This window comes from Pantherophis guttatus, chromosome 4, assembly GCF_059756535.1.
Source record: "Pantherophis guttatus breed Tessera chromosome 4, ASM5975653v1, whole genome shotgun sequence".
Lineage (NCBI taxonomy): Eukaryota > Metazoa > Chordata > Lepidosauria > Squamata > Colubridae > Pantherophis > Pantherophis guttatus.
This window is the reverse complement of record NC_142066.1, coordinates 158,587,331-158,612,699: the sequence shown is the minus strand read 5'-3', so window position 1 is coordinate 158,612,699 and position 25,369 is coordinate 158,587,331. Positions and strand designations below refer to the sequence as shown.

Genomic DNA, 25,369 nt, shown 5'->3' with positions numbered 1-25,369 from the left:
TTCTGGCACTTTAGAGAATGACCCCCTCTTCTCTGTGGCAGCCCCTCAAATATGGAAAGATGCTACCCCGTCATCCCAAATATGGTCAACAGGATCGCTCATATCTGGAAAGCTGGTTTGGTTTCTTTATGTGGTTTTATCTCCAGACCTAAGGTGGACCATTTCAGACTCCAAAGAGGAGAAACCCTCAACATACTCAGAACGAATTATGGGGAGATGGAGGGGGAGACCAGACCAGGGTTTCTACAGGTTCTTCTGGAAAATCTTCATGTAATGAAGACAGGAAGTAAATTGGAACCATATTTGTAAAAGATACGCATGAAAGGGTGAAAATTCAGAATTTAAACTCTTTATTTGCGAAATCGGTCCATTGAGTATTGTTTGATTGTAAAAAGCATAATCTTGGTTTGAGATGTGGGTTCTTTTTCATCTTCATGCTTGTATCCAGAAGAGGAGACTCAGCCATACGGCTAGTCCTTGACTTATGACCACACTTGAGCCCCATGCAGATGTTGCTTAATGAGAAACTGGTTCAGTGAGTTTCATGCCCTTTCCTGACTTTTCTTGCTGTGAATCCCAGCGGTGGTTAAGAGATTCACCCAGATGTTAAGTGAATCTGGATTTTAAGTGAATCGACTTTGTTGGTCAGAAGGACACAAGAGGGGGGATTGCGTGACCCCAGGATATTTAACGACCATCACAAATGTGAATCGGCTGTTTAAGTGTCATAAATGTAAATTGCATGGTACCCATTACGCATGGTTGTAAGCGTAAAAAAAGGGTCACAAGTCCCTTTCTTCTGGGTCACGGTCATTTCAAACGGTTGCTAAGCGAACTGTTGTAAGTCAAGGACTGCCTGTGTGGGGAATAAGCTCAGATTATTGGAAGAAAATTATGGAAGCAGAGTTGAATTCTTGGTCCTGATCTCCAAGTTCAGAGCCTGCAGGAGAAGGAAGAAAAGGTTGGAAGATACCAGTCAAGATCTGGAGAAAAAAAATCCTGAAAGCATCCAGATCCAAGCATAGTCTATCTATTTGGGGGTTCTTCCTCATCCAGACCACTCACAACCCACAACCTGTCACTTCCTTAAAGGATCTAGATTTAGTGCCTAGGTGTTTTTATGATTAGTCTTTCACACAATCGTGGTTACTGTGGTCTGTAGAGCACACAAGAGACTGGAGAGCCACTGTGGCCTGTTTTGGCCAGAAGTGGCACTACGGGCCGTTCCTTTGATATTTGCAGGCCAGGCCCATGAGCCAGATTTAAGCACCCCGCGGGCCGGATCTAGCCCGCAGGCCTTGAGTTGACACCCATGGTCTATAGGGTCTCCTACTTGAGCAGGGGGGTTGGACTAGATGGCCTCCGAGGTCCCTTCCATCTCTGTTATTCTGTAAAATTATACTTATAATCTATATACAAAAATAGATAGATAGATAGATGATAGATAGATAGATAGATAGATAGATAGATAGATAGATAGATAGATGAGAGAGAATAGATAGAGGGAATAGATAGAGAGAAAGACAGAGAGGATAGATAGATAGATGGATAGATATATAGATAGATAGATAGATAGATAGATAGATAGATAGATAGATAGATAGATAGATAGATAGATAGATAGATAGATAGATAGGTAGGTAGGTAGGTAGATAGATGAGAGATACATGAGAGAGAATAGATAGAATAGATAGAAAGAGAGAGGATAGATAGATAGATAGATAGATAGATAGATAGATAGATAGATAGATAGATAGATAGATAGATAGATAGATAGATAGATAGATAATGGATAGAGAGATAGCGGTGGATGATGGATGGATAAATATAGATAGATATTAAATGGTTGATGATAAATTATTAGATGGATACAATAGATAGATAGGTAGGTAGGTAGGTTGATAGAATTTTTAATATATATTTCTTTTCATTTTTCCTTACTATCTTCAGTTCTTATCTTTTATTATTGTAGACCGCCCAGGCTTATCCTGAGGTAAGATGGTCAGCCAGTACATTTTATAAATAAATCCGTAAATCAATAAATCTAAACCAGTAAATCAGTAAATCAATAAATCAGCAAATCAATACATTAATAATCTTGTTTCTTTCTTTTTTATTTTTCTTCCTTCCATCCTGTCTTTCTTTTTCTATTTGTTCTTTGCTCTTCTTCACACCTTCTGTTTTTTCTTTGTATTCTTTTCATATTTTAAAAAATTTGCATTAGCTTTTACCTTTTCCATTCCAACGTTGAATAAAATTACTATTTATTTTTTTAAAGGAACTCCTTTGAATCCCCGCAAGCCCAACCCGAGACCCATTTACACCTCTTTGGTTCTTTGATGTACTTGTGCGCCAGAACTGACATGCATCAAATCATCTCGCGGACTGCATCATCCCCGGGCGTGTTCGCAATAGCGGGAAGCTCAAGCTGCAGAAGGGAAGATCAAAATGCCAGGTGTGGGGTTAGCAGGGAGAAGAATGGGGTGATTTACAGTGGCCAGGTGGGCGTGAATGGGTGGACATCAGTGGTGGGTTTCTATCGGTTCACCCCAATTCAGGCGAACCGGTAGTGGTGGCGGGAGACTCTGCCCACCCATCAAAGACGCTCTGCACATGCAAAACGAGCGTGTGCGCCCACGCGCTTATTTATTTGTTTTAATTTTATTTTTTTTAATTTGTATACCGCCCTTCTCCAGCAGGACTCAGGGCAGTGAACAGCCAGAATAAAACAGAACATACAAAATTTAAAAACAGTTTAAAAATAATTAAATATTTTTGGCCGCAATTTAAAACAACCCAATTAAAATCATTTAAATTTAACCAAAAACAGTGGGATCAAGCCAGCCTGGCTAGCTGACATAAATAAGTTTTCAGGGCCTGAAAAAAAGTCCAGAGGTACTGTACGTATCTCTGGGGGGAGGTTGTTCCAGAGGGCAGGTGTCACCACAGAGAAGGCTCTTCCCCTGGGGGTCGCCAGCCGACATTGTCTGGCGGACGGCACCCTGAGGAGGCCCTCTCTGTTTGAGCGAACTGGCTGGTGGGAGGCTATTGGTGGCAGAAGGCGGTCTCGTAAGTACCCCAGCCCTAAGCCATGGAGCGCTTTAAAGGTGGTCACCAACACCTTGAAGCGCACGCGGAAGACCACCGGGAGCCAGTGCAGCTCACGCAGGAGAGGTGTTACATGGGAGTGCCTCGTCGCCCCCATAATCCCCCGCACAGCCGCATTCTGGACCAGCTGGAGCCTCTGGGTGCACCCCAGGGTGAGCCCCATGTATCGATAGCGAACCAGTAGTGCCAGAATTTGAATCCCATCTTCATTCCCAAACATACCTTGGAACTGCTGAGTAGTTCCTGAAAGTATGTCAGATCCCTCTTCAATTCTTCTAGACTTGGATTCTGTGGAAGGAGATGACATTAAGGAAGTCTCCCAACCGAGATAACAGCTGCTATTTCACCAGATTGGAGAAAAGAAGGACTAGGGGGGACATGATAGCAGCATTCCACTATTTGGGGGGGGGGCTGCCCCAAAGAAGAGGGGGAAGTCAACTGATTGTCCAAAACACCAGAAGGTAAGACGAGAAGCAGGGGATGGAAACCAGACGGCATGGAGAGAAGCAACCTGGAATTGAGGAGAAACTTCCTATTGGGAGGACAATTAACCAGTGGAACAGCTTGCCACCAGAAGCTGTGGGTACTCCATCACTGGAGGTTTTTAAGAAGAGACTGGACAATCACTTGCCTGCAATGATATCAGGTCTCCTGCTTGAGCAGGGAGTTGGACTAGAAGACCTTCAAGGTCCCTTCCAACTCTATCCTGATGGATGGATTGAGAAGGCAGACACCATGTTAATTAAGAACTGCTCTCCTGGAGAACGGAGGGGCACTTGAGCAGCCCCTGATCTTCTGTCTGTCAGCTGTCACTGTAGGCTTACTCTGCTATGCTGTTAGGCGGTGACAGACTACTATGAGCAGTCTATCTTTGGTCCATAGCCCAGAGGCCAGGATAATGGAGGAGGGATGAGGAGAGGGAAGCTTGGGGAATCAAAAGTAGAGACCTCACCTTCTCGCAATGCTGCCTCAAGGTCATCCACCTGGGAGAAGAAAGAGAGAACTGCATACCAAGCTGCACCTGGACTGACCATTAGGAAAACTTCCCGATCAGAATAGAGCTGGAAGGGACCTTGGGGGTCATCTAATCTGACCCCTTGCTCAAGCAGGAGACCCTGACAGAATTATAGGGTTGGAAGGGACCTCGGAGGTTTTTTTAATCCAACCCTCTGCTCTAGCAGGAAACCCTTACAGAGTCACAGAGTTGGACGTCTTCTAGTCCCACCCCCTGCTCAAGCAGGTGACCCTTACAAATGGTTGTCCAGTCTCTTCTTAAAAGCCTCCGGTGATGGAGGATCCACAAGTTCTGGTGGCAAGCAGTTCCACTGGTGAATTGTTCTCCCAGTCAGGAAATGCCTCCTTAATTCTAGGTTGCTTCTCTCCTGGATTAGTTTCCATCCGTTGTTTCTTGGGCTGCTTTGCAACTTGACTCCGTCGTCTTTATGGGTCTCCTCCCCTTATGAAACTACACATAGTTGAAAGCTTTCCCATCCATATTTTACAAAAATGCTATACAAAATAAACAAATATTCCAAATGTGGAAATCTAAATAATCAAATTGAACCAATAAATTAATCATAATATATATGTAAAAGAAAAAAAAAACAGTCAACAGATTAGCCCAAACATTACACTAATCTTCAAATCCTTCTGTTGTTATTGTTCGTCGTTTAATGAATCCTTTGCGAGGTGGAGTCAGTGCAACTGAATAAAGTTGTGTTTACTGGCTGGATGCCCTTCCTTTGGCCAACTTTTTTGCAGCAGATATATTCTCCTTGTGCCCAGAGAGAGAAATATCTGCCTCTACCTAGGATCGAACTCACAGCCTCCTGATTATGAAGCGAGAGCTCCACCTAGGCCACTGCACCACTCCTTCAAATCCCTCTGTTAACCATCTGTAATTGTATTTAATGCATAGAAAGCCCACAAACAGTTTCCAGTCTCTTATCAAAGTTGTCTAATCCAGGGGTCCCCCAATCCCATAGATCGGTACCGGTCCATGGCCTGCCAGAAACCAGTCCACACAAGCAAGCGAAGCCCCATCTGTGCGTGCGTGGCACGTAGACAGCATTCAAAACCATGCTTCCTCAGTCTGCGGAAAAACCCCTGTCCACAGAACCGGTTGGCGGCTCCTGAAAGGTTGGGGGGTGGCTGGTCTCATCCATTGTCTCTAATCAAGGTATTAAGGGTAATGCTTGTTGTAGCTGAGCAAGATGGCCAGGACTATGGACCCAAGATAGATTAGGAAAATGGGAGCAGAAATTGACGCACATCCCCTGCCTTTTTTGACATACTGTCAAATTTGAAGTGTGCTTATGCTGTTGCAACCACTTTCGCTTCTCAGCTTGCCAATGAACTGCAGGGAGTGGGGGGACGGAAGGGGGAAATGGAACGTAGGCTCCAGACATCAAGTAGACAAATCATGAGAACCAAGGACACTTCCTCAGGTCTTTGCCAAACCCCAAAGGCATTTTCTCATAACAATACCCTGACCTTAATTGGACAATGTGACCTGTGCTAATAGTGGGAGGGGGAATGTTATACTTGAAGTATGTGGATTGAGCAGGAATTAGCCAGAGCTGGTTTGGCTTCCGCCGTGTTGAAATGATGTACTCAATAACATTTTGCGTTCGGAGATTGGAGTGGGCTTGCTGAGTTGCATTTATCAGTCAGAACCTTGACATATACCGGTAAAGCAGGTGCCAGAGTCGGGAAGTCGGCCAAGTCACGTATTGGTGAGAGCTCCTCCTGGAAAAAAAATGGGCATCAGATGGCAGAACTGAGGGCCAGGCCCCCCAAAAGGTGCAAAATGTGTTTGCTTAGCATAAGAAATACTCGGTGTGGGAGATAAGCTGGAGTTCCCCAACCTTTCGGCGTGGGGTGGGGTGGGGGGAGAGGATGGTTCCACATGAGTGGTGGGCAAATGTGCACAGATTCATTTCCGTAAGCGATGGACACGCCCGTCCGCCACCTGCATACCCATGCACCTGTGTTTGCTCCCACTGTTTGCAGAAATGGAGCATGTGCGCCCGTCGCACAAATGGGGAATGCATGTGTGCTCACTGCCACATTTGCGGTCCAGTTCCACAGGGCTCAGGGCCTGGTAGTGGGCTGCGGCCTAGGGATTGGGGACACCTGGGTTAAGCAAAGGAGAGTTAAGGACCACGTAAGATGGAAACCAGGGGTCGCTCGAAGTTTACACAGAAGATGCAAATACTGCCTTTTTGTCATCTGCGATCCACCACAAGGAGATGTGGCTTCAGAAGCTGAGGGATTCCATTAGAATTCGAATTTTGTCCCAGACAAAAGGCTTTCTGAGGTCAAAAAAGTCAAGCTGTCAGCCACCGTTATTTTTTTTAACTGTGCTGCCAAGCTTTGGTTGTGTCAAGCGCTGTGGAAATCAGGAGATTCAGGCAGTTCAAATGAGTATCAAGATTTACTTCAAGGTTAAGCTCTCTACAAGAATCTGATCTACTAACAGCCAAGGGAGATAAGAAAGGCATTCATGGTGGGCTGGATTGAGATCGCTTGTGGGCGTGCAGGGATTCATGACTAATGATGCCTTTGACCCCACCCTCGGGCTTAGCCTGGTCATCTCCCACAATAGATGAAAGGATGGATGAGAGATAATTGATAGATGAGAGATGAGAGACAGAGACAGACAGACAGACAGACAGACAGACAGACAGACAGATATAGATGATAGGTAGGTAGGTAGGTAGAGAGATAGGATAGAGAGATGGATGGATGGATGGATGGATAAATATAGATGATCAATGATAAATTATTGAAAAATTAGATGATAGATAGATAGATAGATAGATAGATAGATAGATAGATAGATAGATAGATATGTCAAGTGCCAGGAAAATGAGATTCAGGCAGTTCAAATGAGTATCAAGGTTTATTGCAAACTTAACCTCTCTACAAGAATCTGACCTACTAACGGTCAAGGGAAATGAGCGGAAAATAAGAATAGAAAGAATTCAAGGCAGGCTGGACTTATCTGTGGCGTGCAGGGACTTGTGACATGTTTGACCCCTTCCTTTGGGCTCAGCTGAGTCATCTCCTACAGGTTGCATCGCCTGTGACTTTCTTTTTTTAACCAATCCCTGCAGACATCCTTGCCCGAAATCACAGGGATATGGGGAGGAGGGAGTGATTTCGTACGGCAAAGTCGTCCTTTCAGAATTGGGGTACCACCCAAATGTGACGATGTTCATCCCACAGATTCAATCTGCATTCAATCCCTGTGCGCTGGACCTGATCCCAGGGAATGGATCCTATGCTCCCCAGCAAACTGCCAGCCTCATTGGCAGGATCCAGAATGGTTCTGCACCATATTCTACCTCGTCAACCCTCTCTGTATTCCAGATGACGGAGTAACATCCGAGACGATTACCGCAGGGATAACGGGTTGCTCTCTTGGGTCGTTCTTGTACCTGCAAAGAGAAAAAACCGTCTCCTTAGCAGCCAGCTGGAGAAACTGAGTCACCTTTTCAGGCTAAGGCAGCCTTTTCCAATCCAGCATCAATTCCCATCATCTCTTCAGGCTGAGGTTAGTGGAGCCAAGTAAACCCATTCCAGATCAGTCCAGAAACAACCTCCATCTCTTCTAGCCCTGACGTTGTTACATAGTTGGGTCATGAAATGTCTGCAACCCAACTGAGAGAGCACCAAGGAACCACAGTCATCTTCCTCCTCCTCCTCCTCCTCCTCCTCCTCCTCCTCCTCCATCTCTCAGCAAACCTCACTCCTTTCTAGCACTGATGATATTACCTAGATAGGTCATGAAATGTCTGCAAGGAAACCACCAAGCTCAAGAGAGCACCAAGGTCCGTCCTTCCTTTCTTCCTTCCTTCCTTCCTTCCTCCCTCCCTCCCTCCCTCCCTCCTCCTCCTCTTCCTTTCCCCATTTTCTCCTCTTTCTCTCCTCAAACCCCACTCCCTTCTAGCACTGATGATATCATCAAGTTGGGTCATGAAATGTCTACAAGGAAACCACCCAGTTCAGAGACCCCCAAGGATCCCACAGTTCTTCTCCTCCTCCTCCTCCATCTTCTCCACCTCCTTTTCTCCACAACCCCACTCCCTCCTAACGCTGATGATGTTCCCTAGTTGGCTCTTGAAACATCCGCAAGGAAAACCCACCCACCCACCCCTAGTCTCAGAGACCACCAAGAACCCCATCGTCATCCAAAAGTGGCTTGTTGATATGAAAAATCAACAAGTAACCAGGGCACCTTTGACAGGCTACCTTAGGTGTCCTGGATCCCACCCAAAATTCACGGCAAAAGAGTTCCCTTCAGCGCAACCATAACAAAATGTTGGCCCGCTGGTAATGGCGACAAACCAGCGCTCGGGCTCGAACTGAATTAGGAAATCAGGAGCAAAAAGAAACATGGGAAGGGCCACCACTTCGCTAAGCCTCCCCTGTTTCTCCCGACATACCTTTCTATTCTATTACCTTTGGTGAAAAAGGCAATAAGTCAAATATCCAAAGGTGGTTTCCAAAGCTCTGGCCAGGGAAAAGCAAGGGGGTCAGAGGGCAGAGCCACGGGCTTTGGGGCCTGGTCTCCGAAGGGGAAATACATGCTTGCTTAGCGTAAGTAGCACACGAGGGGAGGTTAAGCGGCAAAGAGTTAAGGACGGTGGAAGACACAGGTCAGGTTGCCTTCCACAGATACGGCAGGGGTGTCAAACTTGATTTTATTGAGGGCCGTATCAGGGTTGTGTTTGACCTCGGGGTATGTCTGTGTGTGGCCGGGGTGGCCGTGGCCATGGCCAGCTGGATGTTACTCGTGTCGGGGGCACCTGTGGTGGCCAAGTTAAGGCAGGACTTCCCTCAGACCCTCCCTCACTCTCATTCTAATCTCCTTCCTTCCTTTCTTCTCTTTTCTTCGCTTTGTTTTCCTTCCCTCTTCATTCTCCTTTCTCCTTCCTTCCCCTTTCCTTATTTTTCCTTCCTTGTTCCCTCCCTCCCTCCTTCCTCCCTTCATTCCTTCCTCCCAGTTCTTCCTTTCTTTCCTTCCTTCCTTCCGTCCTTCCTTCTTTCCGTCTCTTCTCTCTCTCTTCTCTTCATTCTCTTCTTTTTCTTTCCCTCTTCATTTCATTTCATTTCATTTATTGGATTTATATACCGCCCTACTCCCGAAGGACTCAGGGCGGTGAACAGCCACAGAATAAAACACATAAATTCAAATTTTAAAAACAGAATAAAACCGAATTAAACAATTTGGCCGAGACAAATTTAAAACACCCAATAATTTAAAAAACAAATTAAAATTTACATTTTAAAGGGGAAAGATTTAGGCCAGGCTGGCTTGATGGAATAAAAAAGTCTTTAAAGCGCGGCGGAAGGTGCGCAGATCCGGGATCCTCCGTATCTCCGGGAGGAGCTCGTTCCAGATAATAGGTGCCCCCACAGAGAAGGCTCTCCCCCTGGGGGCCGCCAGTCGACATTGTTTGGCCGACGGCACCCGGAGGAGCCCCTCTCTATGGGAGCGTACTGGCCGGTGGGAGGCTATTGGTGGTAGCAGGCGGTCCCGTAAATAACCAGGTCCTAAGCCATGGAGTGCTCTAAAGGTGATAACCAAAACCTTGAAGCGCACCCGGAAGACTACCGGGAGCCAGTGCAGCTCATGCAGGAGGGGTGTTACATGGGAACGCCACGTTGCTCCCATAACCACCCGCGCGGCCGCACTCTGCGCCAGTTGGAGCCTCCGAGTGCTCCTCAAGGGGAGCCCCATATAGAGAGAGTTGCAATAGTCCAGGCTGGAGGTGACGAGGCCATGAGTGACTGTGTGTAAGGAGTCCCGATCTAGAAAGGGATGCAACTGGCGAATCAGGCGGATCTGATGAAAAATCCTCCCGGTCATGGCCGTCAAATGCTCTTCTAAAGACAGCCGTGAATCCAGGAGGACGCCCAAGTTGCGAGCCCTCTCCGTGGGGGCCAGCGATTCGCTCCCAATAGTCAGTGATGGTGCCAACTGACTATATCGGGACGTTGGAAACCACAGCCACTCGGTCTTGGATGGGTTGAGCCTGAGCCTGTTTCTCCCCATCCAGATCCGCACGGCCTCCAGGCACCGGGACATCACTTCAAGGGCATCATTGGGGTGGTCTTGGGTGGAGATGTACAGCTGAGTGTCATCAGCGTACTGGTGATACTTCACCCCGAAACCACGGATGATCTCGCCCAGCGGCTTTACATAAATGTTGAACAAAAGGGGCGAGAGGACCAACCCTTGTGGCACCCCACATATGAGGGGCCTCGGGGTCAACCTCTGCCCCTCTGCCAACACAGACTGCGACCGGTTGAAGAGAAAGGAGGAGAACCACTGCAATACAGTGCCCCCCACCCCCAACTCTTCCAACCGGTGCAGCATGATATCATGGTCGATGGTATCAAAAGCCGCTGAGAGATCTAACAGGACCAGGACAGAGGAGCAACCCCTCTCCCGAGCCCTCCAGAGATCATCAATTAACGCGACCAATGCCGTTTCCGTGCTGTACCCAGGCCTGAAGCCCGACTGGAACGGATCCAGATACTTCGTTTCATCCAGGTGCTGGGGGAGCTGTCGCGCAACCACACTCTCAACAACCTTCGCCATGAAGCGAAGGTTGGAGACCGGACGATAATTAGCCAATACAGCCGGGTCCAGGGAAGGCTTCTTGAGGAGAGGCCTCACCACCGCCTCTTTCAGGGCGGGGGAAGTCACCCTCACCCAATGAAGCATTTATAATCCCCTGGAGCCAGCCTCGGGTCACCTCCCGAGAAGCCAGCACTAACCAGGAGGGACACGGGTCCAACAAACATGTGGTCGCGTTCAGTCTGCCCAGAATCCTGTCCACGTCATCAGGAGTCACAGGATCAAACTCATCCCAGATAACATTCTCAAGACGTGCCTCAGTCATCCCCCCTGAAACTACCCAGTCGGAGTCCAGATTTTCCCGAATCTGAGTGATTTTGTCATACAGATACTGAACAAAATCCTCGGCTCTTCCTTCCAAGGGGTCCTCCCTGGTGGAGCAGGGAGTGGGTCACCCTAAACAGGGCGGCCGGGCGATTATCTGATGATGCAATAAGGGCAGCAAAATAAGTACATTTTGCTGCTTTTATCGCCACTAGGTAATTCTTAATGCAAGATCTTACCAGTGTCCGGTCTTCATTCTCTTTTCTTCTTCCTTCCCCTTTCCTTAGTTTTTCTTCCTTGCTCACTCCCTCCTTCCCTCCTTCCTTCCTTCCTTCCTCCCAGTCCTTCCTTCCTTTTCTTTCTTCCTGCCCTTTCCTTCCTTCTCTTCTTTTTCCTTCCCTCATTCTCCTTTCTTCTTCCTTTCCCTGTCTCCTTATTTTTCCTTTCTTGCTCTCTTCCCATCTTTCTTTCTTTTTCTTTCTTTTTCTTTCTTTTTCTTTCCTCTTTCCATTTCTCCTTTCCTGTCCCTTCTCGCATGCTCAAATGCAAAAGGGGAAACATTTCTCCTTTGGTTTTGCTCTCAGTTTGCTTTGCTACCAGTGAAAACGGAGGAAGGAACCCAGAGTCTTTTTCCTCCTCCTCCTCCTCCTCCTTCTCTCCGCAAACCCCACTCCCTTCCTGCCCTGATGCTGTTCCCTAGTTGGGTCATGAAATGTCTGCAGGGAAACCACCCAGCTCAGGGAGCACCCAGGACCCCCACAGGAAGCATCTTGTAAGCTGACCAGGCCCAAGAAGACCCCCCCAGCCCCCCTACCCCGTTAACCACTGGCAGCGCAAACTCACTGGATTGGCGACTGTGGCCTCAACCACCAAAGTCAAGAGGAGAGCCAAGATCAACCAAAGCTGCTTCATGGCCATCTTTGTCCACAGAATTAGAGGCTGGGGTCGTTGAGCCGAGAACACGTCTACGCTCCGTCGCTGGACTTTGACTTCTGCTTTGCCGTAACGGGGTATTGTGGACACATCTGGATTGTTAGCATGAGGCTGAGCAATGGCCTTCAATCTCTGGTCAATGATTAGCCACTTGGAAGGACGTCCCACTGGACTCCAAACCTTCATCAGAAGTTATCAGGCAAAGAGATAATCAGATGTTTGTTTTGGGTACCTGCTTCCGTATTTCTTTCTTTTTTTCTTTTTTTCTTTTTGTTTTTATTTTTAAACAAAACATAAAACATCCATCATCCATTACAATTGCAAACAGTGTGTCGGTCGGTTACAGATCTTTTGTGCTTCGTCCTCATATTCATGATTTACTCATTGTCTAATTTCTCATATTATCAACCTAATATATATATCTTTATATTATTATTCTCCTTTGTCAATTATTTAATAATGTCATTTTCATTCCTTAAAAATTATTTTCACATTTTATATTATAACATTCATTTCATATTTCATATTTCATTTCCATGTTTTATTATCTAGCCATTGATAAAATAAATCCTATATCTTATAATATTGTTTATCTTCTTGTTCTCTAATTTCAAATGTCAATTTGCTCATTTCAGCACGTTCCATGATTTTCTTAATGACTTCATCCTGCATTGGTATTTCATCATTTTTCCAATTTTTAGCAAACACAATTCTAGCCGCTGTTAATACATTCACAATCAAGTAGCTCAATTCTCTATTGTATGTTTCTGGCAAAATCCCTAACAAAAAGATCTCTGGTTTAAAGTCTATATGTTTTTTTATCATTTTTTCCAACCATGTGTGTATTTTAGTCCAGTATCTTTTAGCTTCTATGCATGTCCACCAGATATGGTAATATGAGCCCGGTGTCTGATGACATTTCCAACACTTTTCAGATTTGTTCTTGAACATTCTGGCTATTTTTGTCGGGGGTAGATGCCATCTGTAAAACATCTTATATAAATTTTCTTTATATGCAGTTGACATTGTCATTTTATAATTTTGCAACCACAATTTTTGCCATTTCTCTAAATCAATTCCACAACCAAAATTCTTCCCCCATGCAATCATTGTTTCTTTAACTTTGTTCTTCTTCTAATTTTACCTCTAATAAATAACCATACAATTTTTTAATTACATAGTCATCAGAACCTGTTAAAATTTTATCTAAATTAGTCAAATTATTATAAAAAACCTTCTGCCTTACAATCTTTATCATATCTAGAACGCATTTGCAAATAAGAAAACCAATTCATCTTTAAACCTTGTTCTTCCAGTTCTTGCTTCAATTTGAGTTCACCCTTTTAATTCAATAGTTCACTATATCTAACAATTTGTTCCCTTCTAAATGTTATTGAATATGAGAATGCTTCAATCGTTGATACCCAGACTGGAAGTTTCAAATAATGTTGTTTTTTAATCTTCTCCCAGTTTAATAACAAAGCCTTTCGTATGTAATGTCTTCTAAAGCACTCCTGTGCTTTTGTTCCCTTATCTCTTATGCCACCCCAACAATAAGTCATGTCCTTCTAAAGTCAATAATCTGGTATTTCTTAACATTATCCATTCTTTAATCCACATCAAACTTGTCGCTTGATAATAAAGTTCCCAATTAGGTAAACCAAAACCTCCTCTTATTCTAGCATCTTGTAACAACTTTAATTTTATCCTCGCCTTTTCCCCCTGCCAAATATATTTTAACACTATTTTATTCAATTCTTCAAAATAATCTTTTCCTAATCTAATTGGAATAGTCTGGAACAGATATAAAATTCTAGGCAATATATTCATCTTAATGGTTGATATCCTCCCTATCAGTGATAATTGTAGATTTTCCCATTTTCCCAAGTCTGTTCCAATCTGTTGTTTGAATTTATTATAGTTATTCTCTTTAAGTGTGCTACATCTTGCTGTCAAATATATCCCCAAATACTTAACCTCGTTTGTGACCCGCATCTTTGATATTTCTGCCAATTGTTCTTTTTGTTTTATTAACATATTTTTTGTCAAAATCTTCATTTTGTCTTTATTAATTATCAAACCTGCTACTTTTCCAAATTCTCCTATTTTAACTATCAGTGTATTTATTGACGCTAATGGATCATCAGGAATAAAAACCAGGTCATCTGCGAACGCTTGCAATTTGTATTCTTCCTTTTGAATTTTCATTTCTTTTATATCTTTTTCTTCTCTAATATTTCTGTTTAGCACTGCTAATGTTAATGCAAACAACAGAGGGGACAGTTTTCAACCTTGTCTCGTTCCTTTGTTTATTTCAATAGACTCTGTCAATTCTCCATTTATCATTACTTTTGCTGTTTGTGTATGGTATATGGCTTCTATTGCTTGGATAAATTTTCTACCAAAGCCCATCTGTTCCATTTGAAGTAATATAAATCATCATTTCACATTATCAAAGGCTTTCTGTGCATCTGGAAATATCAAAGCCATTTGCTTTTCAGGATGGGCCTCATAATATTCCAAAGTGTCCAGAATTATTCTCATATTGTCTTTAATCTGTCTCTTTGGCAGAAACCAATTTTGATCAGAATGTATAAAGTTGTTTAAATATCTTTTGAGTCTTTCTGCCAATATTGAAGCAAAGATTTTATAATCTGAATTTAGCAGGGATATAGGCAGGGCCGGATTTTCCTATAGGCTAACTAGGCTTCAGCCTAGGGCCTCAAGATCAAGAGGGGCCTACATTCAAATTGTTAGCAAAATTAAAATTACACTTTCACTATAGGTGAAAGGGCCTCATAAGTGGAATAGCCTAGGGCCTCTTTTCATCTAAATCCGGCCCTGGATATAGGTCTGTAATTTTTTATTTGTTGTGGTATCAGTATCCTCCTTTGGAAGAAATGTAATGTATGCTTCTGACTATGACTTGGGTATTTTCATCCTTAACATAACTTCATTCATGACTTCTAATAATGGGAGACTCAACAATTCCTGTAGTGTCTTATAGTATTCCGCTGGCAATCCATCCGGGCCTGGTGCCTTCCCATTCTTTTGTTTTTTAATTGCTTCAGTTAATTCCATCATTGTTATATTTCTTTCTAACATCTCTTCAATGTCCTTAGAAATCTGAGGTAAATTCGCTTTTTGGATATATCGTTTAACATTTTCCTCCTCTATGTTTTCTTGTTCATACAGTTCTCTATAGTAATCTTGTATATTTTTTTTTCTCTTCATTCCCAAATCTACTTTGTCCTTGGTCATCCATTAGCTGTATTGTTTTTCTTGATTCTCTCTCTTTTTTCAATTTGTATGCTAACCATCTACCTGGTTTGTTGGCATTTTCAAAGTAGTTCTGTTTAGCACTTCTAATTTTTTGTGCTAATTCTTCTTTCTCTATTAATCCCATTTTATGTTTTATTGTATCCATTTTTATTTTGATATCCTTCTTTTGTGGAGATTTTTGAAGTTCCTTTTCAAATCTCTTATAGTCTTCTAGTATTTTATAGTCTTGTCTTTTCTTAATATTTCTTTTCTTTGTATAGTCCATTATCAAACCTCTAGTATAAGCTTTCATTGTATCCCAAAGATTTTGCATTGATGTGTCCTCTTTTCTATTTTCTTTAAAAAAGAAAGTCAATTCTTTATCCATTTTCTGTACAAAATCCTTTTTTTTTAATACTGTATTATTTAAAGTCCATCTAGATCTTCTCCTTTGTCCTTTCCATTTCACTGTCACTGGGTTATGATCTAATCTAGACCAAGATGAATGTCTATCGGAATAAAAAGTATATTGTCTATTTTTTGCATTTCTTTCTCTCCATGCATCTTTTAAATTTATTTCCTCTATCATCTTAAAAAAGGATTTCGGAAGGCTCTTTCTATTGTGCTTTGTTGCCTTGTGCATTTTGTAATCTAGTGGATGTAATCTCATCCACTATACCATTAAAATCTCCCATCATGCAGATATTATCATAGTCCAATTCAATTATGTTCATATGTAGCTTTCTATAGAAGTCGTCTTGATTGTTATTTGGAGCATATATTGCTATTAAAAGTATTTTCATATTAGTATCTATTATTTCCACCATCAAAGTTCTTCCCTCATCATCTATATATATTTGCTCCACTGGAATTGTATTTCTAATATATAAGACAACTCCCTTTTCTTACATTGTGGTAATGAAGTAAAAATTTTCCCTAATTTTGGCTGCACCAATAACTGTTCATGTGCTTTTTAATGTGTACTTCTTGCAAGCAGATTATATCAAACTTTAATTTCTCTAATTTGTGAAATACCTTTCTTCTTTTAATAGCTAAATTAAGTCCATTTATATTTATTGAAATCAATTTTTTCTCTTCCATATTCATATTTTATAAGAAGGGTTTATTGCTCTAGTGGATCTCAGTTCACGTTGTTCTTTGTATTCCACCGTGCCCCCTCTTGCTCCTTCTGCTTTTTCAATCATTGCCAAATCCTCCTCTTGAAGTTCAATTAGTGGTTCTGCCGTTTTTGATTCCATTTCTTTCTCTCTGAGAAATTCTGCATAAAATGCTTTAGCTTTATCCATTGTATCTACTCTATATCTTTGCTGTTGCCACGTTAACATTAATCCTTCTGATATCAGCCATTTATAATTCACACCTTTCTGAAGTAGTATTTTAGTCAAGAATTGATATTCTCTCCTCATCTCCCTTACTCTTCTCGGTATTTGCTTCAGAACCACAATTTCTTTCTCCTTATACTTCAGTGTTTTTTCTCTTACAATCTGCAATATTTGGGTTTTAATCAATTTCTTGGTAAACCTTATATGAACTTCTTGCAGTAATTTGTTGCGCACTGCATATCTTGTATAAACTCAAAATATCTCGTCTATGCCATCCATCATCTTTTCTTTAGTGATTTCTAATGCTTCTGCTAAAATTCCTATCATTACTTTTGCCAGGTTTTCTCCCTTTTCTTCTTCTATGTTTTGAAATTTGAGATAAAATTCTGATCTGTCCATCTCCCATCCAATTAATCCACTCTTGTCTCATTCAACTTCATCCAGTCTGGTGTCAATATCTCTAATTTTTCTCTCTCTTTGCTCCTCCTTTTCCTCGATTTTTTGGAGTCTATCTTCATATTTCATCATCATTTGCTGTATGGTCTCCACTTTCTCATCTGTCTTCTCTGTTCTTTGTTCAATCTTCTCCACTCTTGTTTGTATATTTTGAGCTATTTGCAAGATTGTCTGTAACGTCGTCTCCTTTTCTTTCTCTTTTTCCTTCTCCTTCTTCTGTTGTAACATCATCTGTATGGATCACTGTCCTCCAGATGGTGATGAAGAAGGCGTACTTGTGGAAGGGCCAATAGCTATTACTTTTCTACTCATTCTGTGGAGTGGTCACAAAAATTTCAAACAAATAAAAAAAAACATTTTCTTCAGGTTCTTCTATACCTTAATCCAATTATGGATGGAGCAAGTATTATTCCAAGTATCAATAAAATACAAAAAAGAAGAAAAAGAAGAAAAAAGAAAAAACAACAAAAAGCAAAGAAGCAATCTTCATGCACTTATATGCCTTAATCCAATTTATATCAATAAAAAATAAAAATTAAAAATCCTCCACCAACACACAGTCCAATTAAAAATATTTACACAGGGGAAGAGTACAGAGAACTGTCACTTAAGAGAAAAAGAAAAAAAGAAAAAATATCCAAATAAAAATCATTCAATCACAGGTTCCTGCCTCAGATAGTTCCCTGAAGAACACCTGAATAAACAGTTCTTCAGACAATTTAAATGTCCTTTGATGTTCTTCCAACTATCTTATCTATGAGAAGGCTCAGAGTCCTTGAATTATAACACAATGTATCACAGTTCTTAAACAAACAAACAAACAAACAAAAAAACCACCCACCCCCACAAAATTTCAAATCCACTAGGTGGCAGTGTTACATATTCTCTTCCCTTTCCCCTGCTATATTCAATGGACCTTAAAAAATAAAAATAGCCAAAAAGAAGAGGAAAAAAATGGAAAAAAATGAAATCAGAGAGAAGTTGTAATAGAAAGGCACTAAAAATTTAAAAATTCAATAAACAAATCAGAGATCTACAGTTCAGTCCAATCCAGCCCAGGTTAAAAAGCAAAAAGCATTTAAACTTCCATGAATGCAAGTAATTTAAAAGTGAAAAAACTACCTTGGACTCAAGTTTAATTCCGCCACTTAATTTTCTTCTGTCTTCAATTTTATCTTTCTTTCAATATCAGGGTGCTCTCTTATATCGATTATAATTAAAAGTCTCTCACTGAGTCAACAATGAGCCTTGGTAGTACAGGGGTTTAAGGCACCCTGTTATTAAGCTGGTTATTAAGACCAGCTGCCTGCAATTACTGCAGGGTTCGAATCTCGCCAAGGCTCAAGGTTGACTCAGCCTTCCATCCTTTCTAAGGTAGGTGAAATGAGGACCCAGTTTGTGGGGGCAATAAGCTGACTTTGTATAAATATACAAAAGGATGAAGGCTATTGCTGAGCACATTGTAAGCCGCCCTGAGTCTTCGGAGAAGGGCGGCATATAAATCAAATTAATAATAATAATAACACACTTCCTTCCGATCTTCTTCCGTTCCGGAGCTGTCCCAATTTCAGCAGCTACAATGGCTGCCACCCCACCGCCGGAAAAAGGGCTTCTCCTGGATCAACCAGGGACTTTGCGGTATCCCTGGGATCCACAGGATGTGCCCTCCACTATCACAGTCTCAATGGGACTGTGAGGTCCAAAACTGACCATCTTGGGGTGGAGATATTAACGATGTCAGCTCCACACACACACACCTCCTCTTCCATACTTTCTCACTGCCACACCAAGCCTTGATTCACCTACTGCCTACCTTCCTATCATCTTATTCCCTTTGAGGACAAAGGAATCGAAAAAATGCACGGCAGGAGAAGATCCTTATAGAACCATAGAATAACAGAGCTGGAAGGGATCTCGGAGGTCTTCTAGTCCAACCCCCTAGCTGAGCAGGAGACTCTTACAGAATTAGAGAGTTGGAAGGGACCTTGGAGGTCATCTAGTACAACCCTTCTCAAGCAGGAGACCCTTACAGAATCATAGAAGGACAGAGTGGGAAGGGACCTCGGAGGTCATCTAGTCTGTAAGATCTCCAAGGTCCCTTCCAACTCTGTAATTCTATGATCCTGTAAGGGTCTCCTCCTTGAGCAGTGGGCTGGACTAGATGACCTCCAAGCTCCTTTCCAACTCTACTCTGAATTTTGAATTCGGTTAATTGTTCTGACTTTATGGCCATGCCGTTCAGTTCCACTTCTGGCAAACCACGGTTGCTTCCGCCATGTCTATAGGACCTCTTTGTAAATTGTGTTATGTTCCTGAAGGTCCATTTTTCTTTTCTTTTCTTTTCTTTTTTTTTTTCTTTTTTTTTTTTTTTGAGGTTCTCCTGAACTTCATCCGATCCTAACCTTCTGTTTTTTGCCATCTTCTCAAGAAAGTCATGGCTTCTTCAAATATTGGTTTGGCCTTTCGGTTCTCATTCCTGACCAAGATAAAAGCCAACCAAGTTTATTCCTCTGTTTAATGTGTGGTTGCTTCCTTGTCCATCAAACTTTCTTCAGTCTCATTTTATTAAACATGCGTCTTAAATCTCCAGTTCCCACTGCTTCAAAAAAAGCTTTCCCCAAGGAGCCCATATACTGTACAGGCAGTCCTCGACTTACAAATGGTTCGTTCCAAGTTACAACGGCCCAGAAAAAAGTTGACATGACCATTTTTCACAGTTACGACTGTCCTTGCGATCATGTGATCGAAATGCAGATCCTCAGCCACTGGTTCGGTTTTACGACCGTTGGTATTTCCCGGGGATTGGTATCCTTGGGTCACTCTTTTGGGACAAACAAACACAATGAGGAAACCAGATCCTCTTAAGAAACTATGTTTCTAGCTTAATGGCTGCAGTGATTCACTTAACAACAGGGGCAAGAAAGGTGGTAAAAGGGGACAAAACACACTGAACAAGTGTCTCGCTTAGTAGCAGAAATGTTGGGCTCAATTCTGGTCATAAGTCAAGGAATAGCTGCATACCTGTATGCAACCACAATTGGGACAGGAATTTTATGTTCCTAAACTCAGCTGTACCTGATTTTACGTCCTCTTTGAGGGTTATTCCTCTATCCTGGTCCTACTTGACCTCTCAGCAGCTTTTGATACCATCGACCATGGTATCCTACTGCGACGACTCGGGGGGCTGGGGGTGGGGGGCACTGTTCTACAGTGGTTCTCCTCCTACCTCTCGGGCTGTATGCAGTTTGTTTGGGCGGGGGGGTCAGAGATCCTCCCCGAGGCCCCTCACCTGTGGGGTGCCTCAGGGGTCGGTTCTCTCCCCCTTGCTCTTTAACATCTACATGAAGCCACTGGGTGAGATCATTCGCAGTTTTGGGGTGAGATATCATCAGTATGCTGATGATACCCAGCTCTACATCTCCACCCCGGATCAACCCAAGGATGCTCTTTCCGTGATGTCTAAGTGCCTGGAGGCGGTGCGGGTCTGGATGGGTAGGAACAGGCTCAGGCTCAACCCCTCCAAGACGGAGTGGCTGTGGTTGCCAGCATCTCATAGTCTAGTACCCCCATCACTCCAGATGGGGGGGGAGTTGCTTACTCCCTCTGAAAAGGTTCACAATCTTGGCGTCCTCCTAGATTCGCGGCTGTCCTTGGTGGACCATCTGACAGCCGTGACAAGGGGGGCTTTTGCACAGGTCCGCCTGATGCGCCAGTTGCGCTCTTTCTTAGACAGGGATGCCCTCCATACAGTCACTCATGCTCGTTATCTCGCGTTTGGATTACTGCAATGCCCTCTATATGGGGCTGCCCTTGTGGTGCACCCGGAGGCTCCAGCTGGTCCAGAATGTGGCCGCACGGGTTGTTACGGGAGCTTCCCACTACTCCCATGTCACACCACTCCTGCGTGAGCTGCACTGGTTACCGATGGTCCTTCGGATCTGCTTCAAGATGCTGGTACTTACCTATAAAGCCCTCCATGGCACGGGCATGGGGATACTTGCAAAATCACCTTCTACCGGCCTCCCACTGCCCAATGAGTTCACATAGGACTGCCCTCCTCCGGGTGCCATCGGCCAGACAATGTCAGCTGATGGTGCCCAGGATGAGGGCGTTCTCTGTGGGTGCACTGACCCTCTGGAATGGGTTACCCATTGAGCTCCGGACGGCCCCTGACCTTCGCTCTTTCCGCGGTGACCTGAAGACATAGCTTTTCCAACAAATTGCCTGATCTGCTGGGAGTCTTAGTTTTAACTTCTTGGGGATTTTAATTGGATTATTTTAGTATTAATTTTATTGTTCCGTTGTTTTATCTTTGTGAGCCGCCCCGAGTCCTTTGGGAGAAGGGCAGCATATAAGTATGAATAAACTAACCTAAACTAAACTCTTTTGCCACAGTTGTTAAGTGAATCCTGCTGTCATTACGTAGCTAGGTGGGTGGTAAAAGAAGTATGAAATATAAACAATTATAAATAAAACGAAATGATGGGCATTTTTTTCTTACAATAGGTAAACATTGTACAGGCTGGGCCAGGCCTGATGTCAATCCTGCCCCAACTTGAACCTTTAAGCCAAACCGATCCTTAACTTCAATGGTTGATAAAGGTATAGTCTACTAAAGGTCAAGTGGATTATGGTAAAGCAAAGCCAGAACTGAAGTTCGCAGGCAGCAAATCCCTGGGTGGAACATTCCCCTGTTTTGGGCATATCCCATCATTGCTCCCTTCACCCCACTCCATCGTCCAATCACATTCAAAGAAGATGTTTTTTGAAATGACCGCTCTGAGTGCAGGCTGTCTTGTGGCTCCATTCCTTTCCCGGGGAAAACGGTCTTGAAGCGCAGTCTCTGAGAGGCAGACTTAGGTTGGTTACTTTCAGTTTCCTCTGCTAAGCATTCCCTCTCCCTTTTTCCCTCTCCCCCTGGGCTTCATGGCAGACCGGTGCCAGACGAGACACTTCTCATGCCACATCCGTGAGAAGTGTGAAAAATGGTGACCCACCCACCCCATCCAGATTATGGGCCCAATCCACTTTTTCAATGCACATGGCGCACATATGCACATCTAACACAAAGAGAGAGATCATTTTTCCCCTTTGCCAGCTTTTTCCCTTTATTGCATTTTCTTGGGGTTAATTTCACATATTCAATGGGTCAGGAGGCTCCTTGGGGGTCCAGTTTTCCAGGATTTGGGGGGGGGGAAATGCAGGAAAGCAAGCCACCCCATGAGGTGAGATGGGGGCTAATCCCCTTCGCTGGACCATTCCTCTGACTCCGAGAGGCTCTTGTTCGAAGTCTCATTGTGGGTCCCCTGTCCAGGTGGAGCCACAATGGTCAACCAGGAATAGCAACCTCGGCAGGGGGGTCTGGACCCAGTCCGCTTCCTCCCTCGGCGTGGGGTCAAGGATTCCCGTTTGGTCCTCCGGTCCAATCTTGGCTCAACCTACAATAAAAAAACGAGAGAAGGGAGTGGATTATAGGTCCTCCAGATGAGCTGAGGAGTCCCTTCTAAAAGACTGGGGGATTCTGAGAGTTGAAGTCCACCTATCTTCAAGTTGCCAAGGTGGAGACACACTAGAGTAGATCGAGGCCTTCAATTAAGTGGGCTCCAAGACCAGCTCCTAGAACAGTGTTTCTTGACCTCTGAGATGTTAAGATGGGTGGACTTCAACTCCCAGAATTCCCTGCAGGAAGTGAAAACGGTCAAGATGGTGGCTTGGATGGGGCAACTGGAGCTTTATCCCATGTTTACCCATGTTTTAAAAAATGACAGAGTTGGAAGGGACCTTGGAGGTCTTCTAGTCAACCCCCTGCTCAAGCAGGAGACCTTGTATCATGCCAGACAAATGGCTGTCCAGTCTTTTCTTTAAAACCTCCAGTGATGGAGCACCCACAACGTCCGAAGGCAATAGGCCGCCCATCCTGTCAAGGCAGGAAGAGGGTCCCTTCAAATTCCACCCTCCCCTTCCAGCTTCTCCACCGCTCAACGTACCAACTTGCTGGATTCCAGGATTGGCAGGGGAAAAACATCTGTTTGGTTCAAAATGGCGTCTTCTGGACGCTTCAGAAAGCAAAAGGAACATTAGAGAACTAGGAGGCATCATGAAAATCAATTCTATTCTCTTTTCTATTCTATTCTATTTTGTCCTGTCATATTCTGTTCTATTATCTCACTTATCTATCCCTCTCTCCATCTAATCATCACTCCCTCCATCTTCTCTCTCTCTCTCTCTCTTATCTATCTATCTAGCTAGCTAGCTATCTAGCTATCTCTCTATATATATCTATATCTCTATTTATCTATTTATCTATCTCTCTATCATTTCTCTCTCTCTCTCTCTCCACCTCTTTCCCTATCTATCATCTATCTATCTATCTATCTATCTATCTATCTATCTATCTATCTATCTATCTATCTATCTCTATATCTATATCTATATCTAAATCTATTTATCTATCTCTATCATTTCTCTCTCTCTCTCCATCTCTCTCTCCCTATCTCTCTTTCTATATCTATATATCTATATATCTATATCTCTATTTATCTATCTCTATTTATCTATCTCTATCTCTATCATTTCTCTCTCCCTCTCTCTATCTCTCCCTCCCTCTATCTATCTATCTATCTATCTATCTATCTATATCTCTATATCTCTATATCTCTATATCTCTATTTATCTATCTCTATCATTTCTCTCTCTCTCTTCATCTCTCTCTCCCCCTATCTCTCTCCCTATCTCTCTCTCTCTCTCTATCTATCTATCTATCTATCTATCTATCTATCTATCTATCTATCTATCTATCTACTCTCCCTCCCTCTCTCTCCCTCCCTCCCTCCCTCTCTTCCTTTGCTTCCTATCTCAGGTTCAGGTCACTTCTGCCCTTCCGTTTGATCCCTCAAAATACTCACCGTCCTCAGAATCGAGTAACTTCCAGGATAATACGTGTTGTTGACACACAAGTTGCATTTTCGTTTCTGCATGTAGAGAGGAGGAGAAAGTCTAGACTGCCTCTGTAGCAAAAGGAGCATTAACTGCCCATCTGAAATGGTAGAGGATCTCCTCCTTGAGCAGGAGGCTGGACTGGAAGATCTTTTCCAATCCAGCTGTCTGACTACAACTCCCATCATCTCTTCAGGCTGAGGTTAGTAAGAACCAAGTAAACCCATTCCAGACCAGTCCAGGAAGGAAACAACTCCTTCCCTTCTAGCACTCATAATGTTATCTATTTGGGTCACGAAACATCTGCAAGGAAACAACCCAGTTCAGAGAGTACCAAGGATCCCACAGTCCTCCTCCTCTCCTCCTTCTCCTCCACTCCTCCACTCCTCAAACCCTCCTTCCCTTCTAGCACTGATGATGTTACCTAGCTGAGTCATAAAACGTCTGCAAGAAAACCACCTGGCTCAGAGAGCACCAAGGACCCCACAGTCCTCCTCCTCCTCTTCCACCTCCTTCCCCTCTCCTCCTCAAACCCTCCTTCCCTTCTAGCACTGATGATGTTACCTAGGTGGGTCACGAAATGTCTGCAAGAAAACCACCCGGCTCAGAGAGCAGCAAGGTTTCCACATTTCAACCCCGAGTTACAGATTTTTCTCCTTTAATCATATCATCATCAAACTTGGGTTTAGTGAAGGAAGAGTTTGAAATATGAATGGAGAAGGTTTGCTGCAGAACGTTGGTGGATGATGGTTTCCCTCGACTTACAGGAGCTGGGGATCATCCGTTCCAGATTTGAGTTTGGATTTTCTGCTCTCCCTCCCTATTTACTGCTCGAATCTTTTCATTCCACCTTTTGATCACCCTGAGAGAGCTCACCTTTTTCACTTGTGGGGCGGTTGCCACTAAAGCTAGGAGGACACACAAGATCAGCCAAACGTTCTTCATTCTCGGTGTTTGTTTCTCTGGTCTTTGTCCTCCGAAGCGAGAGAGGTGGGGCAGGGAGGACCCGTGACTTTGTCCCTCCCCTGATTTGGCTCCAATCTCTTCCTCCCATCGGTGGGAGTCTGGCCGGAGGAAGACTGTTTACCTTCGGGATTGTTACCAGAGATCAAACCAAGGGACCAGTGCCCACTCGGTCAAAGCAAACTGACTCAAATTTAGCCAAAACAGGCTTTGCATGGTGTAGAAGTTATCACATTTCCCCGCGATTGTTTGTTATTCCGCAATGCTTACCGAGCAAAATAGAATAACTCTTGGAATGCATTTTGTGGGAATGTATTTTTATGAAACAGCTACAGTTTGGATTGCCTCTAAACTAAGTCGAGTTGTACTAAGTAATGTTTCTTGTTTCAGTCAAGCAGTTAAGCAGTAAAGCACATGGAGACTGTTCTGTTTGTTTGGTGGTGCTATATACTGT

General features: G+C 43.5%; 2 protein-coding genes across 2 annotated transcripts; both read right to left on the bottom strand.

Annotated features, from left to right (window-relative positions):
• Positions 1-849: 849 nt before the first annotated feature.
• Positions 850-12,012, bottom strand: LOC148114414 (uncharacterized). Its single transcript, XM_087894308.1, has 6 exons — positions 11,867-12,012; positions 7,458-7,550; positions 5,797-5,856; positions 3,331-3,396; positions 2,325-2,428; positions 850-940 (listed from the first exon to the last, which is right to left on the bottom strand). The coding sequence occupies exons 1-5, from the start codon at positions 11,939-11,941 to the stop codon at positions 2,369-2,371; spliced, it is 354 nt and encodes a 117-aa protein (XP_087750434.1). The 5' UTR covers positions 11,942-12,012; the 3' UTR covers positions 850-940; positions 2,325-2,368.
• A 10,085-nt stretch (positions 12,013-22,097) lies between these two features.
• On the bottom strand, positions 22,098-24,952 carry LOC148114413 (uncharacterized). The gene is made up of 4 exons (XM_087894307.1): positions 24,829-24,952; positions 23,922-23,987; positions 23,004-23,072; positions 22,098-22,454 (listed from the first exon to the last, which is right to left on the bottom strand). The coding sequence occupies exons 1-4, from the start codon at positions 24,895-24,897 to the stop codon at positions 22,254-22,256; spliced, it is 405 nt and encodes a 134-aa protein (XP_087750433.1). The 5' UTR covers positions 24,898-24,952; the 3' UTR covers positions 22,098-22,253.
• Positions 24,953-25,369: the final 417 nt, after the last annotated feature.

What these genes read in the sequence shown, in the direction of transcription:
- LOC148114414 (XM_087894308.1), bottom strand. Translation starts at nt 11,941, where the DNA reads ATGGCCATGAAGCAGCTTTGGTTGATCTTGGCTCTCCTCTTGACTTTG. An exon ending in AGGCCACAGTCGCCAATCCA is followed by an intron (nt 7,551 to 11,866) that starts GTGAGTTTGCGC and finishes TTCTCTTTGCAG; the next exon opens with GTACAAGAACGACCCAAGAG. An exon ending in AACTACTCAGCAGTTCCAAG is followed by an intron (nt 2,429 to 3,330) that starts GTATGTTTGGGA and finishes TCCCTTCTGCAG; the next exon opens with CTTGAGCTTCCCGCTATTGC.
- LOC148114413 (XM_087894307.1), bottom strand. Translation starts at nt 24,897, where the DNA reads ATGAAGAACGTTTGGCTGATCTTGTGTGTCCTCCTAGCTTTAGTGGCA. An exon ending in CCGCCCCACAAGTGAAAAAG is followed by an intron (nt 23,988 to 24,828) that starts GTGAGCTCTCTC and finishes CTCTACATGCAG; the next exon opens with AAACGAAAATGCAACTTGTG. An exon ending in TCCTGGAATCCAGCAAGTTG is followed by an intron (nt 22,455 to 23,003) that starts GTACGTTGAGCG and finishes TTTTTATTGTAG; the next exon opens with GTTGAGCCAAGATTGGACCG.